The sequence below is a fragment of the Anticarsia gemmatalis genome, chromosome Z (genome assembly GCF_050436995.1).
Source record: "Anticarsia gemmatalis isolate Benzon Research Colony breed Stoneville strain chromosome Z, ilAntGemm2 primary, whole genome shotgun sequence".
Lineage (NCBI taxonomy): Eukaryota > Metazoa > Arthropoda > Insecta > Lepidoptera > Erebidae > Anticarsia > Anticarsia gemmatalis.
Window position 1 is genome coordinate 16,528,187 of NC_134776.1, and position 19,256 is coordinate 16,547,442.

Here is a 19,256-nt window from a genome sequence, read left to right on the forward strand (position 1 = left end):
GTACCATAGTCGTTAAAAAGTAGACGCTAATTGAAATTGCACCGGTCTGGATGGTCTGAAGTAAATAGACTTGAATCTAATTACATGTGGCGACTCCGTCGGCTGGCGTCCACGAGCAGTGACAAGGACCCTTTAGGGCGCCTCTTGCGCGCCGCAGTTGACCGCAGAACCAATCTTTGTACAACGGCACAAAGCTTTGTCTATTCATTTGATAGACTTTTATTGTAATTACTTCTTAGATGGCTCATTTAGAAATAACACAGCTACTAATTAATTTGGTGGAACCAGACCATAATTTGGTAGTTTATTAGTCATATTTGAGATGTATTTCTTCATTGTTTTATTGTTGTACTAACATGTATCAGATCTAGTCTAACAGGATGAAACAATAATGAACTTTAATCCTAGAAACGATAGAACCTAATGTAGACTGTAGTTAAGATGACGCAAAAAAGTAAATTTCGACCAAATAAAATAAAAATTATAGCAAATACAAAATAAAATAAAAAAAATCTGACAGTCGACTGACCAAAGCTTTTTTATTTGCCGACCAACAGCAGAATAAACATACAAAATATCGCATCAAAAAATATTTATCCCGAATTTATATTTGTTAATCCGAAATTTTATGACAGAATAAAATGGCGGTTTTTCGAAACGTACATCTGCAATATCAATATTGGCAAAAGAGTCCAGTCACGATGGTCGCGAAATATTCTTATATTCGCGTATGATATATTTACATTAGGATATTGGTTGTTCCCTGTATTCGCTATATTTCTGTCGTCCGCTAGAAGGGAGGTTCGATTGTGGTGTACTATTGTGTTATGTATGGTCACGGCTGCACTCCTATTTGCGTTTCTAGTGGAACGATCATGGAATAATAGATTTCACATGGCTCAGATTTTGGTTTGACTTTTGAAGATGTCAGTTTTAACGTCCAAACTTGCCTTACTTTTTCACAGTTGAAATTGTAACTAACGCATATACATACATATATTTTAACTCGTTTCTGTCCCACTGCAGGGCATGGGTCTCCTCCCAAACGAGGGGGAGGAATAAACGGATACATAGTTAACTAAATTCATATAAATATCACAGTCATATTACAGAAGGCCTATTGCTACATATCTACAGGAAACTATAACAGTCATCAATGATAGTATCGTATCAATTTTTATTTCCCCGTATGGTGTGTCCAATTGTTACGATCTAACTATGGAAATACACCATCAAGCTGCTATAACCATTTATTGGCCAAACAAATGCGTTCAATATTTCTTCAAACAATTGCGAACGATAAACAAAACAATCTTAGGTCTTAATACACTCTGAAGGCTTTTGTTTAAGATAGAAACTGCGCCATTAAAGGAATGATATTTTCTACTGTCTTAGAAAACGATGTGATTGTGGAGTGAGTAAACAATTGTATACGAGAACTTCAAACAATTTGTTCTTAATTGATTAAAATAAAGCATTTCCTATAATGCACTTCCTTTAGTGTTTAACGAAGTGAATAATAAGAATATTTTACACAAAAATATGTTTAACGTTTAGCAAAAAACTAAACATTCTACGAACAGATTACATGCGATTAAGTGCGTGCACTTCCGAAACCATTAGAATTATGTATGGTGGTGTTCTTTTCAAACGTAACTGCAATAAGAATCTTCACAATATGTTCCACTTCCCTACCGATATCTCAGACCATTCTATATTACCTAACAAACCGAAGATGTAACTTATTTGCGCTACATTTCTTCATTAGAACGCTAACGTATTGATTAAGCGGAACAAAAGAGGCAATGCATCACTCGTGTTCCGTTGCCATCAAGGCGTCATAAAAATCTATAGACTGCGTGGTACAGTTCTTCCGCGTTTCTTTTTGCATGACATTAGTGCTTCAACCACTTTACTAGTCTATCTGTATAGTTCCGGCATCATTTTGTTCAATATTGTACTTTAAATTGATAATGATAAGGTGCAAAATGCAAAAAGTAGTAAGTGAAGCATGTATGCAATGAATTCGGCCTCGTATTAATAACAAGTAATAGTAAGGTCTTCTTTAGGTCACAAAACGACCCTTGTATGGTTGATAGTTGGCCTTAAATTTACAAAATTGTGATGTTTTTCATACTTTTGGGGAAGAAATGTGACAATTCCCGTACTTTGGTTTTTCACTGCCACGTTCAAGAGTCAGGGTCACACAGAAAAATATTAGTTATGCAGAATAATCCTTGGAACTTTTCCAATATTAAAATAATCGCTCTTACATTTTTTATTTCCAAGTTCATCGGTTGAAGACGTTACCGATATCACAAGTTTTGCCTTGAGAACTTATTTTGTTTTATTATTAATGCATTCGATAACTTAGCTCGTCCGAAAGTTCAAATTACACGATGTTAAATGTACGGAGGTAGGTATTCTATTAATTTAACTGAAAAACTTGTCGTGTTTTTTCACGGCTGCCCTATTCCTCCTGAGGGGGTCATGAAAGGTGATAGAAGGATATTGCGCAAGGGACTTTGGGTCACTAACACCTGTGTATATAGTGTTAACAGTTGCAAGTCGTGGCGAACGACACATGCCTCTGGGAATGCTCGCTGTGCCAGCCGCTACGAACTTTAATTAACACTAAAGTATTTGATTCGGTGTAGGTTTCGATACTGCCAGCCGTAGGCTATAAACGCATTGATAAGGTATCAAAATAATATAATCACTTGTTATTTTTATGAAAGAGTATTTCTGTCGATTTACATTTATGAACAGTTTAACCGAGTTATAAAAGCAAATGACAAGACAAATCACATGAATGGCTTTCTGTAGGCAGTCTCGGTACCACAGTACAGAAAAACACTTTATTATTTGAACGTTTGTATAGCCTCTTCGAAATAATATTCACTAATGGAACAAAAAACTTATAACCAGTTTGTATAACTATATTGCAGTTTAGGTTTCTTATGATTCCACCAAAATATACAATCTTTACTTCATTTTATTTTTCTTTTGCCAACAGTAGAACGTCGTTGCGGTCACCCCGCCGTGCCGCCCAACGCCAGAGTGTCTCTGCCCAAGGGAGACATAGTTCCTGGCACGATAGCCACGTACGAGTGCGACGAAGGATACGAACTGTTCGGAGCTCAACAGAGAGAATGCACCCTTAGAGGGGACTGGTCTGCAGAACAACCGTTCTGTGGTAAGTAACTTTACACCTACTAATATTTTTTTAAACCATTTAAAGAATTTATTTTAGTTACACAAAATAAAACTCAGCATAACTTAGTATCTAGGCAAATAAATTTATATGTAACAAAGGGTTACAGCTCAGTGTACGCTGTGCTAGACACAGCACTGATTTTCAGCTGCCCCTAACAATATATTTTAATATTGCACGCGACAAAAAAAAAACAACACCGTACTTAAAAATAAATGATGATGAATGATTCTTATTAGCTTACTAGCGGACTAGCCCGACTTCGTCCGGGTATAGTACAATTTTATCCTGTTGCTTCCATTCTCGTGGCATTTGGATCCCGTCGAGTCCATACAAACCTTGTCACGACGTAGTTTTTTATATTTTTTAACTTTTCTACCAGTGTAGTTTCATATTTTCCTATTTATCCACTAATGACATGGAAATAACTTTTACTGCCATAACACGGTTCCGGGGTAACAGCAAAATATTTTTCACAGCAGCATAATATTCTATTAGAAATGCCTTAGCACTCAGAATACAAGGTTAAACTCGGACATGAATTAAATATCATTAAAAGCCTTTAGATTTATACCTAAGACTTGATGCAATCATCCGATTAGACGAAAGCGTGACTTCGGTAATGTCTTTGACGATATTATTACAATCATAACTATATAACGAGGACTAAATAAAAATAATATACAACATTAATCCGCTTAAAGCCTTGAAAAGTAAAAGCAACAGCTGGTTTTGTACATAAACGTATACAATTGCTGTTTCACACATATTTATCTTTCCTTACGACCAAATTGATTGCATAACAAAGTCTATTGTATTGTGGATACATATTTTGCGCTGAGATTCTGACCTAATCTTATATCCTTAGTGTTTATAATTGGATACTTAAAGACAAACCCTCTTATTCATAAAAATATATGAAGTTATGAACGGCTTATATAGAGATTTGTTTCTTTCACTCCTTAGCGAAATGAAAAAAAAGGGAAAACATATTTTAGTCGTTTATTTTATAGCGTGTTTATGAATAAGAGGGAAAGTTTTCTTACGTTCGTAGTTTCTGTACTCACCCCTCCGGTAGACTCTCAGTAGAACCTTGGTTAATCGTAACTCTATCACGCCAGCCAAGTGCAGGTTGGGGACTGAACACCCCCTTAAGAACCATCTATTGAACTCTCATGAATGTAAGCTGTCTTATATACTTACTTCCTGGTTTAAACTAGTGTTCTCGGACGATAAATGCGTCTGGAGAAACTCTGCAATTTGTATCGAACAAGAGATATTTTATTCCAGTTTATGTGAACTCCTATGTTACTTAATTAGTGAAGGCAAAAGTCATTAATTTTTAAATACACATAACTTTTATAGTTATTATAAGAAGAGTAGCATAATATATGCTTAAACTCAACGCACGTTTCTTGATAGCTACGAATAGAAAAATCATCAACTTTTGACAAACAATAAGATTTAATACTGAATTGTAATTCTCAACAGGAACAAACGTAGCCTTTCGAAAGCCGGCGAACCAGTCCACGACAGTCCGTGGCGGTGCTGCAGCCAACGGCAACGATGGAGAGAAGACCACAGAACATGACGGCAAGAGGTGCACGGAGACGCAGAGAGAAGCGTCTCCGTGGTGGCAGGTGGATCTACTCCGACACTACGCCGTGAAGGTCGTTAGGGTCACCACTAGGGGATGCTGTGGTAAGTACATCATTTTTTAATCTTAACTAACGATGCGAAGCTGTATAATATAAGATAGGCATTATCTAGATAAAATTAAAATATTATACTGCTAATCAAACAATAGTATTTCAATTCCTATCTAAAGATATGAAAACTATTGGTACATTTTGATAATACGCTCTTTACACTTAAGCCTATGAAATATATTTTGACTTATTTGCAATATCCTAAAAGATACATATATATGGTCAGGCTTAAAACCACTATATAGCCGTTTCAAAGCTTTATACTCTAAATAATGTGCAGTTTGTGATGATATTTGTCAACTGTTTACTATGGTTTCGTCAAATCAACACACCTGTGACAATCCCGCACATTTACTAGTCATTATTAAATATTCATTTGCAGCATTGCGAGCGGATAATTAAATCCTTTTAAACGAGCTGGATCATTGATGATGTGAATCAATTCAAATCAGTCCGTGTTAGTGACATACATTAAACTAAATTATTCAAGTAAATAAATTTAATAACGGTGACAGTTTCGATGAGTAGAAATTAATAAACTGTTTGTATCATGATAGATGTCAATTTATTTAGTTCGGTTACTATCCGCATTTATACGAGTAATAGAGTAAGTTAATTATCTGCCATTAATTCGTTTGAATAAATTATGTCATCATTTCGGCCTGGGAAGTTTAGCGCGGATAAATTCGATGTTCCGTAATAACTGTATGGATTATGTAGTGTTGAAAACTGGACATCTCTTTTTATGTCGCGCAAAAGTTCTAAAATTCCGATTGTGACAGTACTGTCCGAAAAATTATTTGAACAATAATTCATTTGTTTGTTGTTATTTTTAGTTTTCAACTAGACATGGATAGAAATGTTTTAAGTTTTCTTTCAGCACATTTATGAAAATATCCTTAAGTTTAGATTATTATGTATATAAAAATTCTAATCTTTTGTTATGCATTAACTAAATATACCTCACACTGCGAAAAAATGAAACCATGAGTAATAGATTTTAGTTTAGCCAGCCATAATTCTAAAAACAGATCTCTTCTTATATATGTATTTAAATTAAGATATTTAAAAGTGTAACTGATTTTATTCGATTATGCGTTTCGGCAACCTTCGTTCCTGCGGCCAAGTAATTGTGTTCGCAGTTTTGCAATTCTTACTTAACAGATTTTAGTAATTAATCGCGCGTGAAAGTTGACGTTGAGACATACTCAAGATAACAGATCAACGAAACATAAAAACGCACTATAAAGCCGATGTTAATTACCTGCTTTTGAAAACATACATATTTTATATTAATATGATACATTTTATGAGAATTATGCCCATATTTTTCAAAACTGTGTCATTTTGAAGTACTTTAAACAAAATACTGGATATTTAATTTGGCATGTCGTTTAAAACTGCATTCGTTTCTGTATGTATTTAATACCTGTCGATAAAAGGCTTTCATACGCAATCAGAAATATGAACCTTTCAATAAGTTACAGTACTTTGTTTCAAAATAAATGAATATGAAGTTAAACAAAAAATGTATATAAAAAAATCCTATTACTATTGTTTACATGTATAATTGAGTATAATATTGTTACTACAGGTCATCAGCCACTTCAAGACTTGGAGATCAGAGTAGGAAACAGCAGCACAGACTTACAAAGAAACCCACTATGCGCCTGGTTCCCTGGTACTATACGTAAGTAAAAACTAAAAATTAAATCTAATATAATTAAGCAACTATTCGAAAGCAACTGACTTGCCTCCAATACGCAGTGGTTTAGGTGTTCGCCACGCTACTACCATTGCATTTTGAGATCGTGGGTTCGATTCCCAAAACAAATGTTTTTTGCGGTCAACAAATGGTTGTCACGAATCTATTTTGACTTTGTGTCCGTTGTTTGTAAAAGTTGCAGGCGACGCAAGAGAAGTTTCTAGTGCGGGGTTTGCCTTTTATAAGAACGGTAACACCGTTATAAGTATTCATTCATAAATTACTTTATAAGTGTTCAGATATCAATGGACTCGTAGACTTTTAGTTGACTGAGTAGCCCGGCGGCTGTTAGCAGTTTACTACAGTCTACAGATCGGAAGCGATGGCAGGACTGTGAGTAAATACGCGAGCATGTGGCTGAAATTAAAGTAATAGTAAAAGTTCCTTGTGCTCGTACATTTCTGTGCCGGTAGCTTTAGTATTTATACGATGATTTCAAATTGTTGTGTTGATTACATTCATTGTTGAAAATTTATGAACTAAATAATTTTCAAGATTTGTTTTTTTGAACTGACTGCTGGTCGCAAAGAAGGATAATCATTTTTAATATACTTACTTATTATTATTTTTTAAACTCTCGCCACTTGAACACGTAATATTATAATGCAGCAGGTCTCAAACGAGACTGAAAATTAAAGATTAGGATATCCCGTCGGGCGGCGTTTCGATCGAATTGCTTCGACCGTGGTGACAGGCTGACTTGAGTTAGAAGTATCCTAACCTTTAATTTTCAATCGCGTTTAAGAACCCAAAGATTCTAATATTATTATTAATTTATATGTTTATTCGGGACACTCGATCGGAAAAAAAATCGGCAAGATACAAGCTGTAAACTTGACTACACAATAAACGTGTCTTACATATTTTATTAATAACTAAGCCAATGTCATTAGACATAACTAATTATTGATGATCACGATTGTCCTGTATCGGCCAGGGAGGGATAATCCTAGGCTTATTTGCTTTTATGAACGTGCAATTAGATCGACCACAAACACACAGGTTACTGCTAAATACACGGAGGTACGTGATTTTCAACTAGTTTAATGTATTATAACGTGCATTATTTGGTCAATTGTTAGGTGGGAAACTATCGGTAGATTTGACATGTTTCTGTGAAACATAATTGAATAAAGCTCTTAAGTCACTGAATTGTTTTTCCTTCGATGTGAAAAAAATATTGTTTTTAACATTCGATTACTAAACGTGGTCAACTTAAGTACAAAAATGATTAAAATTCAAATAAACAAGCATTAGGAGATACACTTTTCTTTAAACCATTTTCGGGCAATACTAACCACCTCCGATTTGTTTTAGCTGCAGAAAGCATTATGAAATAGCCTTAACAAATATTCATATCATATTGACCACATCACCCCCTAGTTTACTTCCATTTTTTATGGGTAAACTATGGCAATATGTTTGCCAATATTGTTCAATCATATTGGCTCATTTCTTGAAAATTGCTTACTGTTTATGCTCACGGAAGGGTTCAAAAAGCTTTGTGGAAAGAAAGAAAATAGGTATCACGAAAACAATAACAAACTGAACGTCGGAATCAATTTGTGTACCTTCTAGATTATGCATAAATGTCAGCAGTAACGAATACTCATCGTCTTTTGTAAGTAGTTGAAGTATCGTATGACGTACACATGCAAAACCTTGACAAACTAAAGGGGAATCTCAAGTTCAAAGTTTAATTTTCAAACACGTGCCGGGTATGTTAATAAATAAATATCATTGGACAACCCCACACACAGTCACTTGATTCCAATCTATATATTTCTATTGGTAAGACACTGTTTGTTGGTTGTCGTATGGTTAGTGGTCAACCTAGTGTCAAAGTTGTTCAAGCCGCCCGAGAGGTCTTTGAATGGCTTAAAGACTGTTATCTTAGAAGACATCAGCCGGGACCGACTTTTTACGTGCCCTCCGAAGCACGGAGACGCCCATCTCAAATACCACTATGCGGTCACCCACCTATGGAATGACCGCGCCGAGGATTGCTTAACCCACAGATCGTTTACCAACCGGTGAGCGCAACTGGCTATGGGCGCATACTTATAGACTTCCAAATACATACTTATAAAGATACATTATAGTCATCACACAAATATTTGTCTCGCTGGGATTCGAACTCACCACACGCGGCGCTACGGTTATTGCGGCGAGGTGACCACGTTAACTTAACAGAAGTGCATTTATTTTGCGGGATTCTAATTAAGGTAACGTAGCGACAGTCTGCACATCGAGATGTCAAACCGCAAACCACAGCCTCTTTTGAGCCAGTCTTTATCAAAATAAACCCCACGCTGTCTTCCGCACTAAGAATATTAATATTTCTCCAGCGAGTGATTTTAAATACGACAAACAGAACTTCATATGGTAAAACTGACTTGTATACCTATATGGTGTAGTGGTTATATCAGCCGCCATGCTATTATTGCATTGCAGAATATAGTGCGTTCGATTTTAACTCTGAAAATATATTAGTAATTAATGGACAGATAGAATTCGCTTATTTGTGTCTGTTGATTTTTTATCTTTGAAGTAATCTACATATTGGTTCCGATTACGATATCTATTCATATTAAACCAAATTAAAAGTACTATGTCTCTGAACTTATAATTTAAAATAACAAAAATACCTATGTAAACCTAGTGTTACACAATTATAACGTGAATTGGGTTAGTAAAGGGTTCCCTACTCCATTGGCCCTATTTCGGGTCAATAAAAATAGAGTAGCCGCGCAATACAATGTTTACGGTATTAGCTCATAGAGAAATTCGGTCATGGCGATGTAGGGCCTAACTAAAGTAAATAATATAATATTTGTGTATAATCTTATAGAATATTGAGTGTAAGTGATTTATCGTGTAAGAGAAGCTCGTAGCTAGCTGTGCTGGTCAGTAAATAAGTGGGTTAGGCAGTCTTAGTGCGGACATTCTAAAGATGGGTGGTCGATAGGAGCTAAGCGTCTTCGAGCTTAAAGCAGGCAAAATTTAATCGTTAAGGCATGTCGAGCTTGATCAACTTAAAAATTAGGCTGGTCACTAACCATACCATATATTAATTATTCGAAAAACCATGATAATATTTTTGGCATAAAATTATTTTCACCAAAATAATGGCTGTTAAATCAGTTATCGAGTGGTTATCACAATTTTTAATGCTAAGTAGAGTTATGAGGGTAGCGAGGCCTGTAAGTGATAATTAATTGTGGAGTTGATCTGAGTGTCTCATTAATACTAGGGGCGAATTAAAAAGCCAGGTTCATTTTGTTCTCGGAATGGATATGATAAGGTTCAAATTATAGTGCAAACTTTTGACATTGTTGAATGTAAGAAAAAGCTAGATTTAAGCAAGTTAGTAAGAAACAAAGTGGCGTATTTTAAAGATATTTGAAAGCTAAAAATGGAAACCAGCACCTTATAAATCATCTCAATCAATAATTTAAGTTGGTCTTACTAATAAAAATCTATGAAACAACATACATACAATAAAAATACAAGCAAATTGAGATCCTTCTCCCTTCTTATGAAGTCTGTTACTAAAACTGATACCAAACAACAAAAAGTATTTAACCAAACCATAATTAACACCTTACTTTTAAAACACTTTTTGAACGAAAACAATAATAAACTATAATAAGTATATTACAAGTACTTTCCAACAATTTTCTTACAAAAGTCTTTCCGTACAATAACAGTTATATCGTTCTATTAATAAGTTATTTGTTAATTGTTATTAATGAGCGATACCATAAACCTTTGTTTTACACGAATGAAAAGAAGCTTAACTAATTGGAGACGTTATTAGTACGATAACCGTTAACACTAAATATTTTATGTCGATATGATTACCGTTTCGGTTTGTTTCTCACTTCTTAATAATAATCCGGTAATAACTAACGACAAAGAAAATGGCACAAGGAATAAAATAAATGTATAAAGAAAAAAAACATATTGCGAAGACATTTTCCAAAATTACAATATAATGCGCCTCTTGCAATACATGACCGGGCCCCGAAGAAATTTTGCGGGTTCTACATTTTCTACAATACAAAAATCGAAACTAGAACATAATTATTTTCCCCATACACCATAATCTCAATATATATCTCAACTTTGGATGGATACTCTGTACAGGAAAAAACTAACTTTTGTTTTCTAAATCTTTTACCATGCTTTTCTCAGTTAAAGACCTACGTGTATTTTCACTTACACTATATAACACATCACAAGCCACCACCGAGAAGCAAATTAAAAATTTCCCACTAACCAATAAAAGCTTTTCTCTACAAATAGCAATTACGTTAACAACAAATGCATATATAATCGTTAAACCCTGAATGGCCGGCAGACGAGCCGTCAATCACATGAAAGTGGAAATCGAGTCGCAAGCTCTCTAGTCTCTATGCTGGGAACCGGTGTGTAAGCGGGTCACGAGTAATCATGTCATTCAAGCACTCTTACGATTGTCTTATAAACGTTCTATACGTACTGTATTGATAGTGTTCAATGTAAAAGAAGCTGTGTTTGATAAGTTTTACATGTCAAAAGTGAGCAAGGACGCGGTACAAAAATGCGATAATTGCTATATTTGACGTACGATTTGTAATGTAACAAGTAAAGTGTAATTTGCATGGGTTTGTGTTACAGATTACAGATTTTTAAAAAGACAATTCAATTAACCTACTAACCAATTTATCGCTAGATGTTATCACTTTCTTTGGTTGTCGGTTGTCGATGTTATCGGTTCAAACCATAATATTAACTCAAACAGCGTGACTTACCCTCTTATCTCCCGTAAAAATGCGAAACGACAAAAAACCAGACAGATAATATCAAAGTTACGCAGTTTTCTTGTAATAAAGCAGCTATTTGCTAGTTTACTACATGTCCTCAGCCCCACGAATGCCGTCACCCAGCCAGTACTTAAAAGGTAATGGCGTCGAACGTGCCGTTCCGTTAATTGAAAAGAATTGTAATTGCAACGATTGTTTGCAAGCCTTTCAACATAAATCTAATATCCGATAGTATTATCCTATTTTAGTATCGATTCGTGACGTACGTGAGAATGAGACTGCTTAAAAGTCCAGCTCAACCTAGTGGAAACTCGTAAAAGAAAATAATAATAGGTTTTCTGGAAGGAAAGGGATCCGTTTGTTGAGCTTTATCGATAGACTATACTTATCAATAAGGAATCTTATAAAATGATGGTAGTTTATAGTGCTTTATAGAGTTATCGTAAGAACCATTACCATTTAAATATAATATACATCAGGAGTTAGCAATAGGATGCCCAACTCCTGATGTGGTATAGTGGATGTGGCTGTGGTATGCATTGAACGAGTGTAGAGAAGCTTACCTCCGAGACTGCAGAGCCAAATAACACAGAAGTATTAATCATAATAGCTGTAATACATTTTCTACATGACCACCATAAAACAAGGAACAAAACTACTTACCCACAATCAAGGTTTAGGAAACTAAACAAAATGAACCCATCCTCATATTTAGTAGAAAATAATTTACGCGATGCGGATAATAATCATAAATATTTGAAATGTTTTCTGAAATTTTAAATTGAAGGTTAATTTTAATTAATTTTATGTTTTTCGGAAATCAGAGGCTCTTTCGTAACAAAGATATTAGCCGGTGCATTGTTGAATGGGCAGGTGATTTGATGCGCGATATAACAGCCGCTCGCAATAGTTCTTGGACTAATTAGCCAGTGTGTGTGACGTAAGGCAGAAGCTTGCTTGAAGCAAACAGCGAGAGAATAAGCGGAAGCGATTTATTATACTTCACTTTACAAACAATTTCGTCGTTTCCTTTGAGAAATGTCAGTTAAATGTTTTGTCAAGACAGATGTAACAGTGACGGAAAAATCTATAATTAGAGTTATTATCTCACTATAGTTAACGATGAAGCCGTCAATCAACAGAAACACATAATCTGTTTAGAAACAATAGCAAGTTGAGTTTTAATTACGGAGCAATTATCACTTAGGTACTATTGTATAATCTACAACCTCATTAATCCGTTTTTATGAGGGTCATTTAATTATTATAGGTGGAAATCGTATACATGACTAGTAGTTCCTGAGATTAGCGCGTTCAAACAAACAAACAAACTCTTCAGCTTTATAACATTAGTATAGATTGAAATCCTAGTTACATGACTTTGTCTAGTTTAAAAATGTAAACTGAAATAAAATACATTCTATGCTATCGCTTCTACTCCGCGCTTCTCTATCCACATTCACTCACATTTGAATAATTACATAAAATTATATACTTTTTATTCATTACATAAACTATGAGGTTTTCACCTGAGTGCGTATTGTTTTTTAATATCAACATTATCAACTGTGACCACATTGTGTAAGAAAACGAGCCTATTTTGATAGGATTTTATGGGAATATATAATACTTTCTAATGTATTGTGTCGTGGTAAAAAGCGTGGGTAAATTATAAAAATTGCGTAATTTCACGTGGAAAGTTTAGCTCGAAGCGTTTTTATTTTTTCACGCATGGATTACTCGCTTGATTGATATGAGTGTTTAGTGAACTTTAGTGTGTTCCGGGGAAAAACAAATGTTTAAATGCCATGATCTTATTTAACAAACAAGTTGTTGATTTTACTCTCCTTTAAATTTATGTAAATGTGGTTTGAATCACCCACTCAAGTAATCAGGAAGTTTATACGATTTACATGATCGCCTGTCATGTTATTAAACTTGGTACAACTACTAAAATAACTTGTCCTATTAAACTGATACTTGCTTACAACAATATTCAATTTTCAGGGACGAGTCCTGTAAGCTGTCAATCCAAGAGTTTTGCAATTAAGCTGTCTCAGAACTTTTAGTGTTATATTGTAATTATTTATTGTACAATCGATTGTCTGTGGCCAGTCAATCTGTGTAACAGTTAACTGCAATCACAGTTCAATGACCCATAGACAGTTAGCATAATAAAGAAGCGAGACAAACCAAATAAGTAATTACTAAAAACGCAACGCAATTATTTAAAACCGTTTATAATTCATTAGGTACTTTTGTAATCATTCCGTTAGTGACCTAAACTCTTCTCGTTTATCGATTACTGCACTTCTTACAGCGATTTAATCGCGAGTAATAAGAAAATCAGCAATGTAAAAAGTATAATGAAAACAAACGCGAAAGTGATTTGTGCTTTCTAAATTATAGTGGTTTCTATTAAGAAGATTCCCACACTCAATAAATGCTCGCGATTATGAGTTACGGCCGAGTGTCACACCGAAACGTAATTGTTGTGTAATTAAAAAAAGTCGTTTGTGACGCTGGGAAATCGTCATGAATCACGATGCTATTTACGATGTAGAATTACTTTTACTGTTATATCTAGGCGAGTCATGAAAGCAGAATATAAGGTGTAATGTGCGAATATGAATATGACTTATATTGGTTAATAGCAACAGATCTGTGCTATAATTAGGTTTTTACGGAAGTAAAATATATCGGAATGTTAAGAAGCAAACTCTGAATTAATACCTTTATTTTTACCAATGGGCTACATATTAATACAATAAAATCAATGTAATGTCCCACCAATGGGCAAGAACTTCCTCATAGATTGACTATACTGGACTATACTTTTTGGACAAGTGCGGATTAGGGATTCAAATAAGTGTGTCGATTAACTTCTTCCCGATTCTTTATCAAGAAGGCAACTCCCGTTCTAAAAATTGTTCTTGCATCGCGGGCACATTTACAAACATACAAACAACGAATATAAAGTACAACCAGACCGGTAACAACAAATTGTGGATCGCACAAATAATTTATTGCTTTTTGTGGCAATTGATTTCATTTTAATTCTTTTTTACGTAATTTGGCATCTGACCTTTGCGTGACAAGAGACGTCTTGCTCACAAAACTACTAATATGATGGAAGCAATCATGTGACGATCACAGGTGAATGAGCATTGCCATCCAAGCGTTAACTATTAGATTAAAATGTATTAATTCACCTTTCAACCATTTACACGAGGAGTCGTAAACATGTGTACTATCATATGTATGTCATACAGACACGTGCATAATAGCGTATGCCCACAGTTTATAAGCAACAGTATAAAGTCTGTAGTAAGAAGTCTAGACTTTATTAATAGGCAGACTTTAAAGAACTCTTGCTGTTTTGCTTCATCAAGCAGGCAAGTACAAACTACTACGAACCATAAAAATGGCGTGGTTATATTGTGTACTTATTAACCATAAAACATTTCGTTAGCACATCGTCAGGCTTTTACCGATACACATACAAAAAACGAACGCAAAATAGTATTAATTTTGTGAGAATCAAACCAACGAACGACACCCACATTAGACCGTCCTTAAGATTACGCAAAGTTTATACTTTTCTAATGAAGTCTTAAATTGTTAAAATATAAAATATCCATCATATTACTGACCTAGACAAGAAAATAACGAAAATAAAAGTGTGAATGAACTATTCATATCAATTATCGACCTTACTATAACACGCCACTGAAGTAGGGGCCAGAAATATTGTCTAAATTATAAATATGGATTCATTAGCCACTGTTTTTAGGGCACCGTCAATCAAAAATGAACCCGCTTTGTGATCATTTCAGTGTAGTAATTTGTAAATATGTAAAAAAATAATTCCTAACAACAATACGCCTATAATATGTGTAAAGTACAGTTGAATGCTTATCGTAACGAAATGGCTTTAAAAATATCTAACGGTTTTTGTATTACCGTGACCTTAGAGACCCTACCATATTTTTTTAAAATAAGGAGTAGAAGAGAAATAAAACTATATTTTTTTCAAAATGTGAACCTAATAACCTGAACACTTTAAAAAATTGTATCAAAGAAAATTATTAGATACGGAACTACCTGCATAATTAACCCATTAATGTCCCACTGCTGGGCAAGGGTCTCCTCCCGTAATGAGGGAGGGGTTAGGCCTTAAGTCCACCACGCTGGCCAAGTGCGGGTTGGGGACTTTGCATGCCCTCAATCAATGTATTAAACAAATTTTAGGCATGCAAGGTTTCCTCATGATGTTTTCCTTCACCGTTGAAGCATGTGATAATTATTTCTAATACACACATAACTTCGAAAAGTCATTGATGTGTTGCCTCGGGTTCGAACCTGCGACCACTTGCGTGGGAGGTGACAACTTATACCACTCGGCTATCACTGCTTATCCTTGATGCAAGTTTACATACTGCTTCTCTGATATGTAACTTTCGAGTAAATTAATTAATTGCGTTTTATTATACCTTTGTATATGAAGACTTTATTTTCAAAATACCAGATGATTTCCTGGCAATAACTTCCTTTTGAGGACGGACATAATATTTCAAAATTAATCGACTTGTGCTCATTTGAAAGATTTATAATCTATTGATCATTTCGTAGTTTCTCATTGCATCATGATAAGTTATAGGCTTATTCTCTAATTCTAGTTAATACATATTAGGTACTTAAAGGTACAAATCCTATATTTTCCTTTGACGTACGTATAATTAGATACGAAGATTACACACCTATCAGTATATTTTTTTAAGCGCCCACTATTGTATTTTTTCTAACATTACGAAGGTGCAGACTCAGTGATGTATCGGTGTGATTGGCAACCATTGCGTGTTAGTTAATCCTTTAAAAAGCTATCAGAACAAGTTGGTATGCGGACGACTCGGCGCAGTAATCACTGGCAATTGTCGTCTAGGAAACGCAAACCATAAATAACTCCTAGCACTCGTGATTAGAGCTCTGTACCACATGAGATTAATTATAAATGTGTGGTTGTTTTTTTTATTCCTAAACCAGTAGCTCGATTCTTTGCTACTATCGACTACCGACAACCGGCTTGTCATCAAGAAATGTTGTATGAAAATCTGATCAACGCCTCTGACGGGCGTCGTAGGAATTATTTTGGCGAAACATTCTAAATATCAAACTTTCGATACTCGACAGTAGCGACTGATCAGTGCCTCGATTCTCTACAACTATCGACTACCGACAACCGAACTGTCATCGAGAAATTTTGTATGAAAATCTGATCAGCGCCTCTGACGGGTGTCGTAGGAAAAATTTTGGAAGTACATTCTAAATGTCAAAATTTCGATAGCTAGCCGCTACAGATTCCGATTGATACAGCTATTGACAAATGTTCTAGATTAGCACCTATATAAATTGTGACTTAAATTAATACCTGTGTACTATGTGTATAGGGAGAAAATAATGACATAGATAAACAAATTAAGTTTTAAAAACATTTAAGAATGCGTGAATTTGTTTAGTCTTATTTTTTTGCAAAATATTTATAGAATAGCATTCACGGTTGCCGAACACTACAAGACAAGACTGCGGCGCCTTGAAGGCGCTGTGCATCCGACGTCAACGCGGTATTCCACGTGACGCGGGCTACGAGCTGAATATAACGCTCTGATTAATTAATATTCTTGTTGCAGATGAGGGCATAACGAAGACGTTCACGTGTGCGCGGCCGCTGGTCGGACAACACGTGTTCCTGCAGCTGGTCGGCGTTGAGGGCTCCCTGTCACTCTGCGAAGTAGAAGTCTTCACTACTGAAGGTCTGTACTTATTATTTTATTACATTATTAGTAATATCAGGCTTATTATTTGGTGGGCATTGTGTTTAGACATGGTGCACTATATTTTGAATGAAATAACATTCACCGATCCCAGAGTTGCGTACGCTGCCGTTTGGACAACAGTGGAAGACAGCGCTTCCATGTAGTACCATTAAAATGTACATAAGTAGATTTTTCTCTTTAAAACAACGTGTTTTAATCAGATTTGTGACTGTTCAGCAATAAGCTGCATGTGTATGTATATCATACTTCTCTTTAAATGCTGCTTTGGTCGACCTGGTTACTTATTATAACCTTTTTTGACAACAGATATAACTTTTTTGAAACGATAAAAAGATAACAATAAAAAAACCATTTATCTGTGGAATCACTTTGAAAATTTGACACATTTCGTAAGTCATCATTCGTCAGGGAAGGTGATAATCATAAAATTGTAAAAATGTCTTTATGGTCGGCTTTAAACCGCACTATATTCCGTCGTTCGTCGACATATTTCTTGGTGGCCGCTTTGGGATCATTCTGGTTCGAGTCTGCGTTTGAAGGCATTACGTACGGCATCTTCGAGCGCATCAACAGAGGAAAGCTATGGGAGCACATCAAGAAAGACCTCGAAGGAAAATGAAGAATAACTTATTTGTGAATCCCATGTCATTGTTTGTTTGAGTTAATAAATTACTACAACGTTTATAAAGTTTTTTACTGGCAATAGAAATAGAAATATTTATTTGCTCAGAAAGTAGGTACTTTTGTATTGCTATATGGCTAGAAAAGTATTTATTTTAGACCCTACCTTTACTAGGTTTGGACTTACATGCTCGATACACATAGTTCCAATACCGAGATAGAAAACATACAGATAGGTTCAAATACATTCCACATAGGTACAAGATATGTCAGGTCTTTTTATACTTTTATCTTATCATGCTATACTTCAAGGTACTACTAGCTATTTGCTTGCGATACCATGACATTCACCGGCCGAAGCAAAGCTCAGTTTAAATTGAGTATTTAAAACAAACTAATACTATGTTTGAAATTTACTAGGAATAAAGTTAATCAGTCCATAGGGTAGTCCAATAAATCGTAACGTTGGCCTTACTTCTTCTAAAAGTAGTAAGTAAAGTACTAAGATCCTATGGGGTTCTGGGGCTACTTGTGCATAGGCATGCAAGGCGTAAGCTTAGCGAACGGAATTTTAACTATTTCGGCATACATTGACTATCACCTTATCTGTCAGATAGGTGAATAAGGCCCTAATAATTTTGTTTTGTTCTGTGAGTTTTTAAGGTATCTGTGGCTGTACTTCTATAAAATAACAAATTAGACTATCATCAGTCACTTTTTTTGTTTTCTTCTAGAATTTTCCAACGATCGTTGCGCACCTCCTGCCGCCCCCGCCGACATCGAACTGGCAGCCTTCTCTCGCAACTGTTACGAGTTCAACGTGGCTAAAGGAGCCTCCTTCGAAGATGCCAGGAGACAGTGCCAGTCTCATGGAGGAGATCTCATTCATGGCTTCCAGGTAACTTTAACTTTACTACTAGTTAAGCTACTAGCAATAAGTACATCTTACGATATTTATTCTTAACGTTTTGATTTTATGGTGAGCGATGTACCCGTCAGAAAAAAAAATTAACGAATCACATATTTTATAATATTCTATAAATCATTATTTATTACGTAAACTGTAAAAAAAATTTCATTCTTGCATTTGGCTAAGGCAGTTTGAATTTCTTTACAGCTAATGTTGCATCACATTTTGTGAACCGATTATTTTTTAGTAAAAGTGAAGAAAATTTCAGTAGACGCTTTTACTTCTGATACATGCGAAGTGGCGTTAAGTGGAAAAGCACTCTAGCTTCACTTGACTTTGCAATATTCCATCGACAAGCTATTTAATCTTTCGACAAAGTTAAACTAGATTACGAA

General features: G+C 35.1%; 1 protein-coding gene across 2 annotated transcripts in view; it reads left to right on the forward strand.

The window, feature by feature from the left end:
• fw (CUB and Sushi multiple domains furrowed) overlaps nucleotides 1-19,256 on the forward strand; it is a 112,271-nt gene that overhangs the window by 78,078 nt on the left and 14,937 nt on the right. Inside the window, exons 2-6 of one of the 2 annotated variants that reach the window (XM_076134589.1) lie at nucleotides 3,017-3,196; nucleotides 4,706-4,915; nucleotides 6,518-6,613; nucleotides 17,184-17,306; nucleotides 18,686-18,849. In XM_076134589.1, coding sequence (XP_075990704.1) covers nucleotides 3,017-3,196; nucleotides 4,706-4,915; nucleotides 6,518-6,613; nucleotides 17,184-17,306; nucleotides 18,686-18,849 — 773 coding nt within the window. The remainder of the gene's footprint in view (nucleotides 1-3,016; nucleotides 3,197-4,705; nucleotides 4,916-6,517; nucleotides 6,614-17,183; nucleotides 17,307-18,685; nucleotides 18,850-19,256) is intronic. The other variant, XM_076134590.1, reaches the window with a different exon arrangement.